This window comes from Fusarium keratoplasticum, chromosome 8, assembly GCF_025433545.1.
Source record: "Fusarium keratoplasticum isolate Fu6.1 chromosome 8, whole genome shotgun sequence".
In the NCBI taxonomy this organism is placed as follows: Eukaryota; Fungi; Ascomycota; class Sordariomycetes; order Hypocreales; family Nectriaceae; genus Fusarium; species Fusarium keratoplasticum.
The window spans coordinates 1,856,578-1,872,566 of record NC_070536.1 but is presented as its reverse complement, the minus strand read 5'-3'; the positions used below and the strand labels follow the sequence as shown (position 1 = coordinate 1,872,566).

At 54.3% G+C, this 15,989-nt stretch overlaps 6 protein-coding genes across 6 annotated transcripts; 2 read left to right on the top strand and 4 right to left on the bottom strand.

Annotated features, from left to right (window-relative positions):
* Positions 1 to 281: 281 nt before the first annotated feature.
* On the bottom strand, positions 282 to 1,593 carry NCS57_01040300 (uncharacterized protein; the record flags this gene model as incomplete). The annotated part of the gene is made up of 3 exons (XM_053060149.1): positions 282 to 874; positions 952 to 1,408; positions 1,465 to 1,593. 3 exons carry the CDS (start codon positions 1,591 to 1,593, stop codon positions 282 to 284), a joined length of 1,179 nt encoding a protein of 392 aa, XP_052910543.1.
* A 1,628-nt stretch (positions 1,594 to 3,221) lies between these two features.
* NCS57_01040200 (Cell division control protein 42-like protein) lies at positions 3,222 to 4,286 on the bottom strand (the record flags this gene model as incomplete). Its single annotated transcript, XM_053060148.1, has 4 exons — positions 3,222 to 3,296; positions 3,373 to 3,751; positions 3,957 to 4,076; positions 4,264 to 4,286. 4 exons carry the CDS (start codon positions 4,284 to 4,286, stop codon positions 3,222 to 3,224), a joined length of 597 nt encoding a protein of 198 aa, XP_052910542.1.
* A 4,904-nt stretch (positions 4,287 to 9,190) lies between these two features.
* NCS57_01040100 (MFS domain-containing protein) lies at positions 9,191 to 10,731 on the top strand (the record flags this gene model as incomplete). Its single annotated transcript, XM_053060147.1, has 3 exons — positions 9,191 to 9,295; positions 9,345 to 9,483; positions 9,539 to 10,731. The coding sequence occupies 3 exons, from the start codon at positions 9,191 to 9,193 to the stop codon at positions 10,729 to 10,731; spliced, it is 1,437 nt and encodes a 478-aa protein (XP_052910541.1).
* Positions 10,732 to 11,067: 336 nt separating this feature from the next.
* On the top strand, positions 11,068 to 11,685 carry NCS57_01040000 (uncharacterized protein; the record flags this gene model as incomplete). Its single annotated transcript, XM_053060146.1, has 1 exon — positions 11,068 to 11,685. The coding sequence occupies one exon, from the start codon at positions 11,068 to 11,070 to the stop codon at positions 11,683 to 11,685; it is 618 nt and encodes a 205-aa protein (XP_052910540.1).
* Positions 11,686 to 11,733: 48 nt separating this feature from the next.
* NCS57_01039900 (uncharacterized protein) lies at positions 11,734 to 13,257 on the bottom strand (the record flags this gene model as incomplete). The annotated part of the gene is made up of 1 exon (XM_053060145.1): positions 11,734 to 13,257. One exon carries the CDS (start codon positions 13,255 to 13,257, stop codon positions 11,734 to 11,736), a length of 1,524 nt encoding a protein of 507 aa, XP_052910539.1.
* Positions 13,258 to 13,718: 461 nt separating this feature from the next.
* On the bottom strand, positions 13,719 to 15,731 carry NCS57_01039800 (uncharacterized protein; the record flags this gene model as incomplete). Its single annotated transcript, XM_053060144.1, has 3 exons — positions 13,719 to 14,942; positions 14,993 to 15,299; positions 15,355 to 15,731. The coding sequence occupies 3 exons, from the start codon at positions 15,729 to 15,731 to the stop codon at positions 13,719 to 13,721; spliced, it is 1,908 nt and encodes a 635-aa protein (XP_052910538.1).
* Positions 15,732 to 15,989: the final 258 nt, after the last annotated feature.

Genomic DNA, 15,989 nt, shown 5'->3' with positions numbered 1-15,989 from the left:
GACTCTACAAGTTCATCATTGGTGCCAGTCGTGGAGGAGGGAACAGAGAACTGCTGGCGTCACTTCAACGAACTTGAAGTACTATGAACTTTCTCTGACTTTTCTCATTCTAGTTTCGCTTTCTACATCGATTCATAACCCCAACCATACGCCTTTCTAACACAGACACCGTCGTTGTGGTTGCCCCCTCGCACCTGTCATAACTCGTAGACACATCAACCCTTGATGGCAATATCCAGCAGCCATGTTGATCAATGTCAGATAAAATATACACCTTAGCTTTACAGCTCATCCTTTCCGGCAGAGCCAGCAGTCTTCGCCTCCTTTCCACCATCGGCGAGTCCTCGCTTCACCATGGACGAGATGATCTCGTACACGACCTGAGCTGCAGCCAGGGCGGTCTCCTCCCCGCCGTTTTGGTACGCGGGCGACACCTCGACAACGTCAGCGCCAACAAGGTTAAGGCCTTCGAGACCGCGCAGAATGCGGATGAACTCGCGAGTTGACCAGCCACCAGGCTCAGGAGTACCGGTACCGGGGGCAAAGGCCGGGTCGAGGACGTCGATGTCGACGGACAGGTAGACGGGGTTCTCGGTGCCGAGGACCTTGAGGATACCGTCAATGATACCCTTGGTGCCGATCTCGTCAATGTCATCAGCAGTGAAACGGACCCAGTTCTGCGAGGTGTCATCCTCGTTGTCGGCAAAATCGTCACCCGAGAGGCGAGTGCGCAGGCCGGCGTGGACAGAGGCCTCTGAGGACGAGTTGGAGAGAAGGCCTTCCTGGTTGGCCATCCAGAACATGGACCCATGGGTGAATTGAGAGGCTCCCCACCAGGATGGATAGGCAGCCGGGTTCCAGGTGTCGAGATGAGCTGAGAATACATGTCAGTTCTGTATCGCAAATGGAGAAGTCTGCCTCCCTGAAGTAGACCAAGCAGTCGAAACTCACCATCAAAGTGCAAAACCTGGATAGGCTTGCCATAAATGTGATTCAGGGCCCTCAGAGCAGGCAGTGCTAGACTGTGGTCGCCGCCCAGGGTCATCAACTTGGGCTTGGGTGCCAGGGAGGATACGGTCTTTCGCTTGCCGAGCTGCTTGAAGGCCTGGGTCATCTGCTCCTGTGCGATGTTGTTGTCAAGGGGAGTGATGCTGATATCGCCACAGTCGACGATCTTGGCCCAATTCTGGTAGGGGTTGATGCCGGCGCGAGGGTTGAAGCCGCGGAACGATGTCTGGCGTGCCGAGGCGGAGCGGATGGCACGGGGACCGAAGCGTGCGCCCGGTCTGTAGCTGACAGCTGTGTCAAAGGGAGCACCAACGATTGCGATATCGAAGGGCTCTGTGGGCTCTGTGAGGCACTTGACGTGGTTCAGGTGGGCAAAGGTGTTGATGCCAGCAAAGGGCCACTATTTGGTTGAGTGTAAGTCGGGCAATTCTCACGGGGTCAACGAGCAAGACATACCTCATAGCCCCATTTCGCCTCGAGCTCATCCAGTTCCTCCTTGGTCCACTCCTTGTCGTCATGATCATGAGCGCAGGCTGAGGCCAGCCCTGTCAGGGCCAGCAGGTTCAAGAGAGCTGAAGACTTCATTCTGGTTGCAGTCCAAACCTATAGTCCTGAGGAAGAAGAAGAGGAGGAAGAGAGAAAGAAGGGGGAGGCAGCGAGGTCTATTATAGTTGTCTGCATCGTCCAAAGTGGCATGCCCTCCCCCACCGGCGCCGGCGGCCGGCCCCACGAGTCGGGATGGGATCTACTCGAGTCGAGTCGCAAGGCTTGTCATTTGGTCATGCAAGAACGAAACTCTCCATGTCTACGGTCCCCGCGGGCCAATGGGCTAGAGTTTTGACAAAGAGGCCTGATGCCGACAGACCACGCGATGAGATACAGTACAGTTATGCAGCCAGGCGCCCGATTGGCCAATCGCCCAGCGACAAAGCACCCCCGCGTCCCTTCTCTCTCCCCGCCTCTCCTCTCGCTCGGCCTACAGAAAAAAAAAAAGTTGGAGAAGATGGCCGTCGTCCGAACCCGAATGAGGCAGTTTGTTGCCATTTTGACTCCGAGTCGGCCAGAGCAGAGGAGGGGCGGTCCCGGGAACGGGGCCGGAGGTTAGCGGGCTTGCGTCGGGGCTAGGTTGAGAAGGGAAAGTTGACGCGACGGGGGCAGGAGACTCCGACTCCCGTCTTATCTCCAATGACAGACGAACCTCCATCCGAGGTTGACCATGGCCTTGGGTTGCCGTTGTTAACAAGGTGACTTGTCCATCTTCAAGGTTCCCTTGACATGATTCATGAGCAACTGCAGCTCTGCATCCATGTCCTACATGGCAATGTCACCAATACAACATCTACCATCCGTCCACCGCCTCATGCCATGACCGTGCCATTCTCCCTCCCATCCCCACTGGCATCATGAAAATCCCAAAGTCTCCAACTGCAGCACGAGACCGGCCCGGAATACGGTCATGAGGAATCCGAAGCTCCTTCACCGAGACATGCCTCACCTCGGATGCAGCATCCGAGACTCCTCTCGGCTGGTGTTGGTCTACGTCATGTCAAGTTCTTGATTATACACACACACGACAATAACAGCAGACTTCGAGTAAGTAGAAAAATACAAACTTTCTATAAAGTCAAGCAAGACGAACAAGACAAGACATCGATGTAAATTGCACCCCAATCGCCAAACTGTCCTATCAAAGCATTCCCACCTGGATGTATGAATCGTCTCCCGTCCGCTCTTCCGGTTTCGTTTCCATCCTTTGGTCCATCCTCCTACCTCAGAAACCTTCGGGCGAGAATCAAGGAATAAACAGCGTTGTAGATCCCGGTCCAAGGAAACTTCAGAGAGGCTCATGGGGCTGGGCTGGCTCATCATAGAGTCTCCGGCAGACTATGGCCACGCTCAGCGGCCTAGGAGAGTCCATCGCATACGTCGCCCTCGAAAACCATCGTCTCTTCGTCACGGAACAAGACGCCTGCTCCCCAAGTTTCGTTCCGTTATCCGATCCATATCAAACACAGGATGACCATTTCTTGTGAGATCCCATCGCATTCCGTTCCATTCGCTCGGGTCATCCCAATCTAGTCTTGCCGCACCCACGCCAGAGGACTCTCTGCCCGCTAATGCCTGCCAAGGCCTTCTTGGCTAATCAACCATTTTCAGGGGAGGGTGAAGAATGGTTTTTGGTCGTGGCGCGGCTGCGGCTCGTGCCTATCCGTTTATAGGACAAGGCACTTGTGCCCCCTGGAGCCAGCCTTCTTGGGGACGGGGGGTTCAAGGGCCGCCACAATGGCCTGCACAGGTAGTTAGCAGATACTCAGAGTCGCCTATCTGTATAGGCATAGACCACTCGGCTTTTCCCCAACATACCTCATCAAAGACGTCCTTAAGCTTGTACTGAGTCAGAGCGCTGCATTCGACGTACTTGACCGCACCCAGATCCTTGGCCATTCGCTCGCCGTCCTCCCGTCGCACCGGGGCCATCTTCTGCTTCGACAGCTTGTCCCGGACGCTGGGGTCATCTCTCAAATCCACCTGGGTACCGACAATCAGGCAGGGGACACCAGGGCAGTGGTGGCGGACCTCGGGGAACCACTTCTCGCGGACGTTTTCGAACGAGGCAGGCGAGGTGACGCTGAAGCAGACAAGGAAAACATCCGTCTGGGGATATGAGAGAGGTCGGAGTCGGTCGTAATCTTCTTGACCGGCAGTATCGAACAGGCCCAGAGTGTATGGCTCATCACCAATCCTGCCACCGGTTAGCCCGTCCTAGATGACCGTGCGCCATGGCGTCAAGTGACAATATCCCCAAGTCGATTGCGCATATCTGGAATTCGACATGTACTAGGGGTCCATCACCGCAATCTTGACAGCAAAGAACAACCATTGTATGTGGGGGCGCGGCATGGCGTGGGGGCTGGCGTAGATCTGATGGGCGTGCAAGTAGGACTCACATTACCGTGACGGCGTAGTTGTCAAAGACGGTCGGAACATATTCGGAGGGGAACTTGTTTGTTGTGTAGCTGATGAGAAGGCAAGTCTTTCCAACAGCACCATCGCCGACGACGACGCACCTATCAAGAGGAGACTGGTTAGCTTCTGCAAGCAGCCGAAGAAGTGGCAGGAGAGAAAGGAGATGGCATGCAGAGGCGATGCGCAGGCATGCTTGGGGTGATGCTGTCCAGAGAAAGGCAGCCTGGAGCAGGCACAGGCAGAAAAAATCCCAGTAAAGGGCGGCAGGCAAAAAGCGACAGAACTTACTTGATCGTTGCGACAACCGTCATGATTCCTCTCGACAGCTCCTCGGCAGGAGCTCGACTACGCTAAGGTGGTATGCAGAGGCTCTCGAGTGATGAAGCTTCTATTGGCGGGCGGGTGCGCGCGCGAACGGTGAGAGGTGAAAGAGCGGGGAGGAAGCGGGAGCGGAGAAGACGAAGTCGTAGTCGGAATCGGAGAGGATATATCGGAAGATGGGAGGTAGGTAGGCAAGGCAACGAGGGACGAGTTGGCTGGAGATGGATGGCGGATGGAAATGGTGGAGGTGAGGATGCGGTGGATGCGGTTTGCAGTAGCAAGTAGCAGGTTGGTATCGAGGTTGCTTCCTTGCGTTTTGGGCGCTGTTGCAGCAGCGGGTGGAGATGGAGAGAAGGAGGCTGTGGTCGACTCGAGCGAGCGATGAATGGAGACGGGGACCTCAGGACCGGACCTGCGCAAAAAGGTGGGAGGCACGGTTAGCTTAGTTGATGAGCGAGTCGCTGACAGTGGGTAACGTCAAGTTAAGTGGTGACGGGAGGCACTGGAGGCGGTAGAGGTAGGCAGCGGCGGGCAGGTGGCCGGCCAGTGGTGGAAGTGAGATTGGACGGGAGTGGCAGTGGCAGAAGCAGAGGCAGCGGTAGGTCGGTAGGTAATAGTGGGCCTTGGGGGGAGTGGACAGCACCAGAAACCAAAAGCAAGCCAGGCAGGAAGTGGAAGTGCAAGGCCAGCAGGCAGAAGGACCCGACCAGCCAGAACAGACCAGACCAGACCAGACCAAAGCCAGACAGACCAAGCAGGGGATGGGATAGGATGGATGAGAGGGGAGGGGGTTGGAGCAGCACGATTCCCAGGTTTAGCCTAGGTGGGTAAGTACCTAGGTCCAAAGATGAGGAGGCAGGCAAGCAAGCAAGCCTGGTAATAATAACTTGGTTTGGTGACAGAGAGACAGAACCAGCCAGCCAAGGCTGTGAATGGTGGTGATGAGCGTGAACGTGAGAGTAACAGGGTGGTACTGTACCGTCGTTGTCGTCCTCTGTTGCTTGTTCAGGTAGACTACCACCAGCCAAGCAAAGCTCCAGAAGAGTCGGCCAAGGCCGATTTGCGACGTGGGCAAGAGTGGATAACCAAGTGGAGGAAAGACAACGGCGCGCGTGCGTGCGTCCGGGATGGACGAGTGAATGAATGAGATGAGAGATGGAAGGATGATGGGCAAGATTGAGCCAGACGGCGTAGCACGCTGGGATGGTGGATGTGATGATGATGGATGGTGATGCAGCAGCACAGTCAAATGAGTTTCCCCAACAGGCAGCAGAGGAAGGATCAAGAAAATGGAACCCACCAACCTCTTCTCTTGATTGCTGTACGTCTATCCGTATCTCCTCCTCCTTGTAGGACTGATCGTCGAGTGAGGGAGGCACGAGGACCTTTGTAATGAGCGAGGTGGATGTCGTGCTCCGAGGAGAAAAGGAGCTTGCCCTCGAGGCCGTCGATAACCTGACAAGGCCAAAGAGATAAGTAAGAAGTCGCAGAGACGAGACAAAGCAGGACAGTCAAAGGAATTGGTGAACCCCGTGAAGCAGGCAGAGGAAGGGGGCGTTCAAGTTGATGAGCGATGCATCCATGTCATGGAAAACGGGCCCGGGCACGGGTGGGCGGACGCGCCTGGCCTGGGCGCCTCTGGAGCTGGAGGCCATGGACATCTCCAGGGCGGACATTCTAGTGGATGAAGAGCCCCGAGCCCCAAGTGATCAGAGGCCCGTCCCCACCAAGGCTGGTACCTACTAGTGAACCTGGTAGGTACTGGACTAGTCCGTCAAATAACTTATCCAAGAGAACGGGTTCCATCCCATCAAGGAGCCATGCAAGATGGAGGGAGCTGATAAGGCATTTGAGATGGACGCTTTACGGTTCAACATATTTTACAATTATCATCACATTTTGCTCATGGCCTCTAAAAACAGTCAGTGATGGTGCAATTCTAAGAGGCAGCTAAGTATGGCCTTTTCTCCTCTGTTAGTTGTCCACGTCCAGATACCGCTAGCTCCTCAAGCTATCAGCAGGACACGCAGGTATCCTCCTAGCTGCGGATACCTACCTCCATCGGAGAAATCCTCTAAACCGGATCGCGTCCGTGACGACCCCCAGACGATGGATGGTGAAGAACAAAAAAACCGAGCGTGAACTTGGGGCTCTTTGGGCCCCTTGCAACGACCAACCAGAGCCGCTACGGGAAACAAACGTGAAACCGCAAGTCAGGGGCAGGAGGGCAGAGAGAGAAAAAGAAACACCGGCGAGCTTTGGCTTGATTGACAATGAAAAAGCCCCAGTCGGCGGTATTACGTCGTGCGGGAGAACCGTGCCCTTGGAAAAGGGACCCTTTTTAGCAGACAGCCAACTTAAGGCAGAGCGAGGAATGCTGCGACAAGGCTCGTCGACGTTTGATGACGACATCAGGGTTGAGCGACGTTTGAGCCACCCTCGACGAGAGATGCCACCTACGAGATGCTTGCACGAGCAAGCAAGCAAGCAAGCAACAAAGGGCAGGACAGTACTTGGGCATGGGCAGCTTGAATAGGGGCCAAAGAGTGGACAAATGATGGTCAGTTTTCCCCGGGGGGTGGGCAGGTTCGTCATAATGGGATGGGCTTTTGCTCTTTGTGCCTCTCTTTTCTTTGTTGGGGAAACATGCTTGTCTGGTCCTTGATTACTTGCCGACTTCATCTCGTCCTGGAGGTGATGCCATCTTGTCACACAGAGACTCACACCCTTATCTCCAGTTCGAGGCTCACCTGCTCTGCCGGTCTGACCTTGATTGTCCGAGGTCGAGTCGACCTTCGAGATGAATTCCATCTGATGATGAGAGACCGGGGGGGTGGTGGTTGTTCAGCCTTTGCAGGGAGCTCCCTCTGGCCCATGCCTTCATTAGCCCTGGGCAAATCCCCTATATCCTGACTAAACCAACCAGCAAGGGGAACTGCGAGATGGTCCTTGCTCATGTAGACGAGACTGGCTCATCAGATTGTGTGAGATTGGGGGACGATGCCAAACCGCCTCCCGCCTCGAAAGCAAATTGCGAACCACGCGTGACCGAGAAACACGACTCTCGATGGGTCGGTCACCTTGCGCTCTGTGCTTCCGGTGAGCCTTGGGGTCTGGTCTGGGACAAACTCGCCTCAGAAGGTATATGTAACTCGTGGTCAAAGAAAAAGGGTCCTTATCCATGTCATGATACCATCTCCTTTCACCAGCAACAGGACTCGGTCTGTGTCCCTAGAGGCTTCCAGACGACCACCATCCATGGCAAGATATGCAATAGCATGTCGGCACTTGCACATGCCGACAGTCAGCATTACCACCACCGCGGCATATTCCCATCAGACAAAACACACAGACACAGACAAGACAGCCTTGCAGAAAGGGATCCTGCCTTAGTCTCATCCATACCGGGGAATATCACAGGAGCTAGCCGGACCCAAATCTCGGGATCCAAGACCCCAGCTCCCGCCTCATTCACGTTGCCCATCCATCAAAACACACGCGCGATCAAGGGTCCTTGTTTCCAAGCCCACACTCAAGCTTCAGCCCAGGGATATTACATCAACCAAGGGTTCCTTGTACGACTTTATGCATCGGAGATCACTCGTCGGGCATCCTGTTTCTCTTTTTTTTCCCCTTGTGAGCTAGACCTGTCAGTTTTCAGTTTCCTATCAGACTGACAAGAGTCTGTTCAACTTGCATCCCATCTTCATCAACATGGGACGAAATGGAAACATGCGGCCCAGCTGCCTGTCTCACATTGGGTCAGCCAGGCTCTCGACGCTCAGACTCTGCAGCACTGCACTGCACGAAGAGAGTGTCCCCCGTTCGTTCGTTCGTTCGTTCGTGGGTAACCTGAGACATGGCACATCCAGCTCCAATCGCTAACGGTCTGCACGTTGCTCCATCACGGCCCAGGCCGGGCCTAGTGCAAATCTGCACCCTCGCCCTTCGATTTGTTGTCAATCAGCCTCCTCGACTTTTGCTCTGCAAGCCCTCCCAGTGTGCAGGCAGAATGAAGAGATATTACTGGCTGGAATGGTCTGGCTCTCGTTAGTGCTGTCGATACAGTGTGAGCGGTCAGCCGCGCCATCTTCGGCGTAGGCGTCGGCGAACTTGTCGGCGAACGACTGGAGCTAGTTGCGGATAGATCATGTTTGTTTCCTGCAACACAACGTCGGGTATACTCAACAATAGAACTGGAAATTGTTGCCGACTTGGTGGGTAGCAATGCCAAGTGTTCTGTCTGCAACTGGGAATGTTGAGCTCAGGGGGCAGCTTTATCTGCGACGCAAGATGCCATATACGCAAATACATATCCAGGTACTATTGACTAGGAAGTCCTAGTCAAGTTCAACTACCGACGTAGAGCCAATCTGATGTGTATTTTTAGGCGGGAACTACCTCAATATAGTCTTCAATATACTCGATTCAGGCTCGTACTCGGTACTCATCGTGGCAAATCTCTGACCTACCAAACCTGGCCCAGAGCTGAACCAAAGTGCCTGGCCCCATGTTAGAGCCCTTCATCCATCGGCCAACCTTGAAGCAGCGACGTCAAGCTCCAGATAGAGATCAATTCTTTCCGCAACTAGCCTCAACTCACTCCGCATCTTTCGGCGAACATCTGGGGTCATGAACAGATTCGAGCTGGTGCGCTAACCCCATGTGGCGATCCGGGACCTGCAACCCATCCATTCGAGCTCCCGGTCGTCGGGGCGCGAGATGCCCGAGTCCGGAAAGTTGGTGTGGGTACGGCGAAGCGACAGGAAACTCGGGCGGATAAAAACCAACAGCCCAAGGCTTGTCAGCCCGTGAAAGCTCGACGACTCGGAGTTCTGCTGCCAGAGAGGTTGTCGTACAGGACATTGCCCATAGAGCCTCTCAGCTGCCCATAATGGCGATTCTCGAGTGGACGCGGCAGGACAAGCCGCCGAAACTTCTCAAGTTGCGATCATCAGCTGGTCTAATCGTCACCACCTGTTCTTTTGCCATCTTTACTGTAATACTTGGCACCGTTCTGTCACAAACCGAGCTGACCTATTCGATAGGACATCTTCTTGTACGGCGTCATCGTCCCTGTGCTGCCATTCTCTCTCGAAAACCGGGTTGGCATCAGCACAGACAGAGTCCAGTACTGGGTTTCGATAGCACTGGCCGTCTATGGCGCCGCTCTTCTCGGCGGGTCTCGTATGTAACTCCTCCCCTTGGTGAGACGGGTGTTGACATGTAGTTTGAAACACAGCTGTTTGGGGATACCTGGCAGATAGAATCCAGAACCGCCGAATCCCAATGCTTATTGGTCTCATCTTGCTGGCTGGAGCTACCGTCTTCCTCTGCGTAGGACGAAACCTCCCGCTCTTCCTCGTCGGCCGTGTCCTCCAGGGTATATCAGCGGCTCTCACCTGGACTGTTGGTCTGGCCTTGGTTGTCGATACTGTGGATAAGGACCATGTCGGCAAGGCAATGGGCTGGATCAGCATGGCCTGCAGTCTTGGCATCCTGACGGCACCTCTACTTGGAGGGGTTGTGTATGGCAAGGGGGGTTACTACTCTGTGTTTGCCATGTGTTTTGGTCTGCTTGCAGTAGATATTGTTCTGCGTCTCGTCATCATCGAGGTCAAGGAGGCCAAGGTATGGCTTGACAATGCAGAGATTGCAACGTCCACCGACTTGGAGGGCGTTCAGGCTGGTGAGTCCAAGGGAGAGGGCGAGGGGGATTCGAAGACCCCAGCGCAAACAACAGATGAATCGACCAAGGAAGAACTGGACCCATCGCGAACGCCCATCAAGACACTGGTCAGACTGCTACGACGACCTCGCTTCTTGGCTGCTCTCTGGGGAACACTCGTTCAGGCAATTATCCAGACCGCCTTAGAGAGCACGCTTCCTCTACTCACCAAGGAGATATTCGGCTGGGACTCAATTGGTGCAGGACTCATCTTCCTCCCCATCATTCTGCCCTCGTTTCTCGGCCCCGTCATTGGAATGATAAGCGATCGTTACGGACCCAAGTGGCTCGCCACGTTTGGCCTCTTCTTCGCAACACCCTTTGCCGTGTGTCTGCGGTTCGTCTCGGAGAATAAGATCGAGGACAAGATACTGCTGTGTGGGCTCCTTGTCGGCATTGGCATCACCATGTCGTGCATTTTCGGCCCTCTCATGGCAGAGATCACTTGGTCTGTCCAGGGCGAGGATGGGAAGGAGGGCGTGGGACAGATTGCCCAGGCGTACGGCCTGTACAACATGGCCTACTCTGGAGGATCATTGGTAGGGCCCATCTTGGGCGGAATGATCAGAGATAGTGCTGGATGGGGGACTGTAGGGTGGTCACTGGGTGTCATTGTGTTTGTGTCTGCAATCCCAACGATGCTATACACGGGCGGGCCTCTGAATGTCAAGTTTCGAGGTCGGAGGAGAGATTCATCTGAGGCATAAGTAGGAACATGAATAAGGATGAATGAATCGCTCCTCAAGAGTTTGGTGTCTCAGAGAATGCATGGTGTGAAATGCTTGTGAGCTTTGACATGGTGGTTAATTGACACCGACGCTAAGCCGTAAAAGTATAGCTACGTAGGCAGCTTTCACCTGCACAAGATAGACTCCGAGCTGTCAAGGCAACTCTTTCCTATCAACATCTGATCAATATTCGGCACGACGTGAAGTTCTTGGTTACAGCAGAATTTTTATATCCGAAGAGATCATATGTGAGCTCTCTATCACACGAGAACACCGCAGAAGTATCCACAATTCCACCTCCTCAGCGACACAACCATGGACCAGCAACAGCACATCGACGCGCTTCTCGAGCGCTATCTAGGCCTGCTGGATGAATACACCCAGCTACGCAAGAGCTTATCACAGATTCAGTCCAATGTCTACCAGAACATTGCACGAGCAAACTTTGCTGGCGAGCGAGGCATGAGATATGGCCAGGATCATTACGATGAGAGGATGCAGGCCATCCGCCTTCTTGACATCGAGGTCGACGAGAAAGAGATTCCGTCCTTTTCCATCATAGATGCTCCTATTGAAGAGTCGGAGAAGGAAGAGGGCACTGCTACCGAAGGAAACGATGGGGAATCGGAGGACAAGGCCGAAAAGGACAGCACCAAAGAGTCCACCCACAAGAAGCCAAAGAAGAACAGGAATCCATTGTACTGGTATGGCATATTCGCACCCATGCCACTCCGCACAGCCCAGACGCAATCTGTTCAGGCGGTAGAGAAAATCATCCCCAGGCTCGTCTCAGTCAATGCCGAAATGCTCAGCGTCGAGATTGAGGTGCGACGAGCTCGGAAGAGACGAGCCAAGGCGGAGGCGGCAGCGAAGAATGAGGGTGAAACTACAGCCAACACTCAGCCTCAGACGGCACCGCTTGAGGCATCTTGATTCCATTATCAGACTAGGCCTCGTGGCACAAGATACGCTCATGCCGGCTTATTCGAGGTGTCCCCAGAGGTTGTTCAAGCTCTCAGCCAAAGTTGGATGGGCATATACTGCCGCCTCCAGGTCCCACCACTTCAAGCCACCCATCATAGCAGTCTGGACAATCGACATGACCTCGCCTCCTTCAATACCCAAACACGTGAAACCCAAGATCTCACCCGTCTTTGCGTCCACAGCCGCCTTCATCATACCTCGTGGTTCCGCCGTCTCTAGTGCCCTTGCGACATAACTCATGGGCATCTTGGCCATTTTAACCTCTCTGGTACTGTTGGCGAGGTCTCTGGCGTGGAGGCCGACGTGACCCAGCTGCGGATCAGTGTACATGCAGTAAGGGGTTAGGACTCGGGAGATAGAGGCCTGAGTTGTGGCCATGGTTGGGGTCGTGGATGACATGGTCTCCGAAAGGAGGTTGGTGCGGATGATACGGAAATCATCATAGGACATGTGTGTAAAGGCAGGGCCACCATGGCAATCTCCCAGGGCATAGACCCCTGAAGCTGTGGTTTGGAGCTTCTCATCCACAACGATGTGCCCCTTGGCGGTTGTCTTGATGCCAACTTCAGAGAGATTCAATCCATCTGTATTGGGTACTCGGCCCGCTGCCAAGAGAAGATGTGATCCTGACACTTCTGTCTGACCTGTCGGAGTCTTGACGCTCACCGAGAAGGGAGTTTCTGCGTTCTTTGTGGCCGAGATGGAGTCGACCGTACTCGACAAGTGTATTGTGATGCCATCTTGCCGAAGGATATCGAGGAGACATTCTGCCACGTCAGGATCCTCTCGCGGCACGAGTTGCCTCGCTCTTTGAACGACGGTGACATCAGCTCCCAGGCGGCGAAAGAGCTGTCCAAACTCGAGACCGATGTATCCGCCGCCAAGCACAACGAGATGTCGTGGAACCTCAGCAAGTTCCATGATGGACGTCGAATTCAGCACACGTGCCGGCTCCAGGTCATCCAGCCCTGGGATCTCGGGCCGCGCCGACCTCTCTCCAACATTGAGGAACACGGTGTCGGCGCTGACCTCCTTGTTGCCTCCGTCCTGCAGCGCGACCTTGAGCTTCCGATCACCGACGAAGCTAGCATCGCCCATGATAACCTCGACGCCCGCGGCGGCCAGCCCCTTGACGCTACCGCTGTTCCACTGCTCCACGATGGCGCGCTTGCGCTGTCTCACGCGAGCCATGTCGATCTCGACGTGGCCGTTTCCAGCTCGCACGCCGTAGTCGCTGTCCCGTCGCGCCAGATACGCGGCACGCCCGGATGCGATCATGGTCTTTGTCGGTGTGCAGCCGACGTTGACACAGGTGCCCCCCAAGGCGGCGCGCTCGACGACGGCTGTCTTGCGGCCGGCTTTGGCAAAGGCCTTGGCGACGGGGTTACCTCCCTGGCCGGAGCCGAGGACGAGGACGTCGTAGTGAGTGGCTGACATTGTGCTGAGAGCCCGAGGGATGGTAAATTGGTTAATGTGGGTGAAACGGAGAGGCAGACTGATACAATGGCTGAGGCGATTCATATATTTACTTCTTGTGATGGGTGGTTCAACTCTTGCAGAGTAGCTGAACAGGGCATAAACACGAGTTTCTCATATTTCTTTCAATCCTCTACATCCCCTTGAGCGCCATGAGAACGGATGGCTGGTTAAATACACTTTTGATTCCGGGCTTGCCGTATCTACCCCTCACCGGCATGTCCCATTCGGTCAGCATTGGAGAGTGAGTGGCAGCTTCAATCAGACTGACGAAATGCGGGCGCTGGCTGGTGAGGGACGGTTAAGCCGCTGACATGGCCTTGCATGAAGAGGACTCGCGCTTGGGTGTGTTCAGCCGCAGTAGGAAGACGCCGAAGGAATAGCCAGTTGAACGGCACGTTGTCTGTCCTGTATCTTATCATGTTGAACATTTCAACGGGCTATCTTCTTTAGCCATGGATACCCCGTCTAAGCAAGATTGTTGTGCTTTTCACAAGCAGCTTTTCTCATCCCTCGTGAGCCAATCCTCCCAGCGTAGCGAGAACATCGTCTAGCATCTCCCTCACAGGACTATCCGGTCCAACATGACCACCAAGCTGAGCTGCGATACCATTGATGGCAGCAATAGAATACTGATATCTCTTTCTCATACCGCTGTTTGCGGCTACAAGAACCGCGCAGCAAAGTTGCAAGGCGGCAACCTGTGCTTCCTGTACCATGAGTGATGGCGACGGCTGCTCAGCATCAGACACATCCCACGCAGCCACTGCGGTGATGAGGTCCATCCACGCCTCAGGTATGCCGCTCGTCTCCTGCTCGACAATGGGCAAAAGAATGCGGACGATATCAGTGGCTCGGGAGGCATCTTCCTCAGTACAAGTGCGTGAGCCATGCTGAAGGATCGAGTTGAGATCGCTGGTGAGTATCCGCCATCCGTCATTAGCAAGCAGCGAGTCTCGGCCCTTGGCCATGGTAGTCACGCCTTCGAGAGCGACAAGAATAGGAGAGCGAAAGTCGAGCTTCTCCTGGGAACTGGACTGGTAAAGGTCCATGAACATGTCCATCAAACCTGTCGTCTCCTTGCGTAGACTGTCATTGTCATCTTCTCGTAGCCAGAGCGCCAGCGCCCGGACGGCAGAGAGGATGAACATGTCCTCGTCAGCGTTGTCCTTGATAGAGTCCCAGGCGAGGGTGTGGTGAGTGCCCGTTGTCGTCTCTGTTGTGCCTGCACGAGCATCTGGGTGCAGGCCCATGGCTCCAGCAACAGAAGCGTCCCATCGATCACGCAGGTATTCAGCTGTGACAGACATAGTCTCAGAGATACCCTTGCGGAGCTTAAGGAGGTTGTCGGGTGTCATGATGAAAGTTTCCAATGAGTCATCCTCGAGGCATTGCACGAGGTATCCCACAAATATGGAGATGATGTCGAATGCAGATGTAAGTCTTCTCGAGACTTTTGGATACTCGGGCGTGTTGAGTTGCTCCAGGAGGGTTGGGGCAGAAGAGCGAATGTCGATAAGCAGGAGATTGATGAGGAGGTAGGAGAAGGCCTTGTCGTCCTTCTTTGCGTCTGTGAAGAGGATCTTTGGGCCTTGGATGGGGTAGGTCTGGAGTATGGACGCCGCGGCGTTTGTGTAGGCTGAGCGGGCCTCTGGGGTTGGCCGACTAGTGACGAGGTTTTGGATATAGTTGACAACGCTCTTCAGCCACTTGGGCTGGCGAGGCAGGATCTATAGGTCATATTAGTTAACCATGTTTCTCGATTCTTAAGATGACTTACGGTAGGGTTGGCGTTTCGTAGAAAGTAGCCGAGAAACTCGAGAAGGGTCACGGCATCAGTGCCAGTAAACGACGAGACCAGGCTCTGAATGGTGGTATCAATCTTCGTAGCCAGTGCACTTGGGTCTTCAACCACAGTCATGGAGTTGAGCCATGCAAAGCTCAGAATGTCCAGGACTGCTGCATGAGTGGGAGCGATCTCGGTGAGTGAGCTTATGTCGGTAATCTTGACAAAGGCTTGAGCTCCAGCCTGTGAGCTGACCAGGGTATGGAGGAATTGAAGGATCAAATTTGTGGTTTCCTCGGTGCTGCACCTGTCAGTATGTCTTATCTTCCTGGAGTTGTACATGTGTAGCACAATACCTATAGAGAATAGCAGCGACGAGCAAAGGAGTTCTGTCAATGAACCTCGAGTCACTTTTTGCCTGGTCAGGGAGCAATATAGAAAAGATGTGCAAAACAGAAACAACAAGATCAAGCATCTCCTTTGCATTCTTGTTGGAAGGCTTCGACCCGGTGCGTAACAACCGGTCTAGGAACTTTGGTGAAAGGCTGGACCAGAGGCTGTGGACAGTCTTCTCATCTTGTCGGAGTTCTTCTGAGCCGTCGAGGACGGACTTGAGGAGCGCGAGACCTACGAATCTCTGCGTGTCGTCTTTTGCCTTGAGGAGCGTCTTTATCTTGGCGATGTCGGTCGCTTGTGAGGTAGAGGGTTGTGCCTCGTCGGTGGTGGTGTCCATGTTGGTGTGCATAACACCAAGGCAGCGTGAGGCTACCTGGCTCAGGGAGTCGTAAATGAGGATCTCGGTGGTACCAAAGGGGATTGAAATGAGTCTAGAGTCTGATAGATCCGTACGAGACCAACGACCTTGGAGTTCCTTGTTTGATCTGCTCTCACAGCCATAGCTTTGGTAGGCCCACTATTTCGATCAAGTCCAACCCGCCCCGATAGGTGCATTGATGTTCAGCAGCAGCGAAATGATAATGCTTAGGTAGGA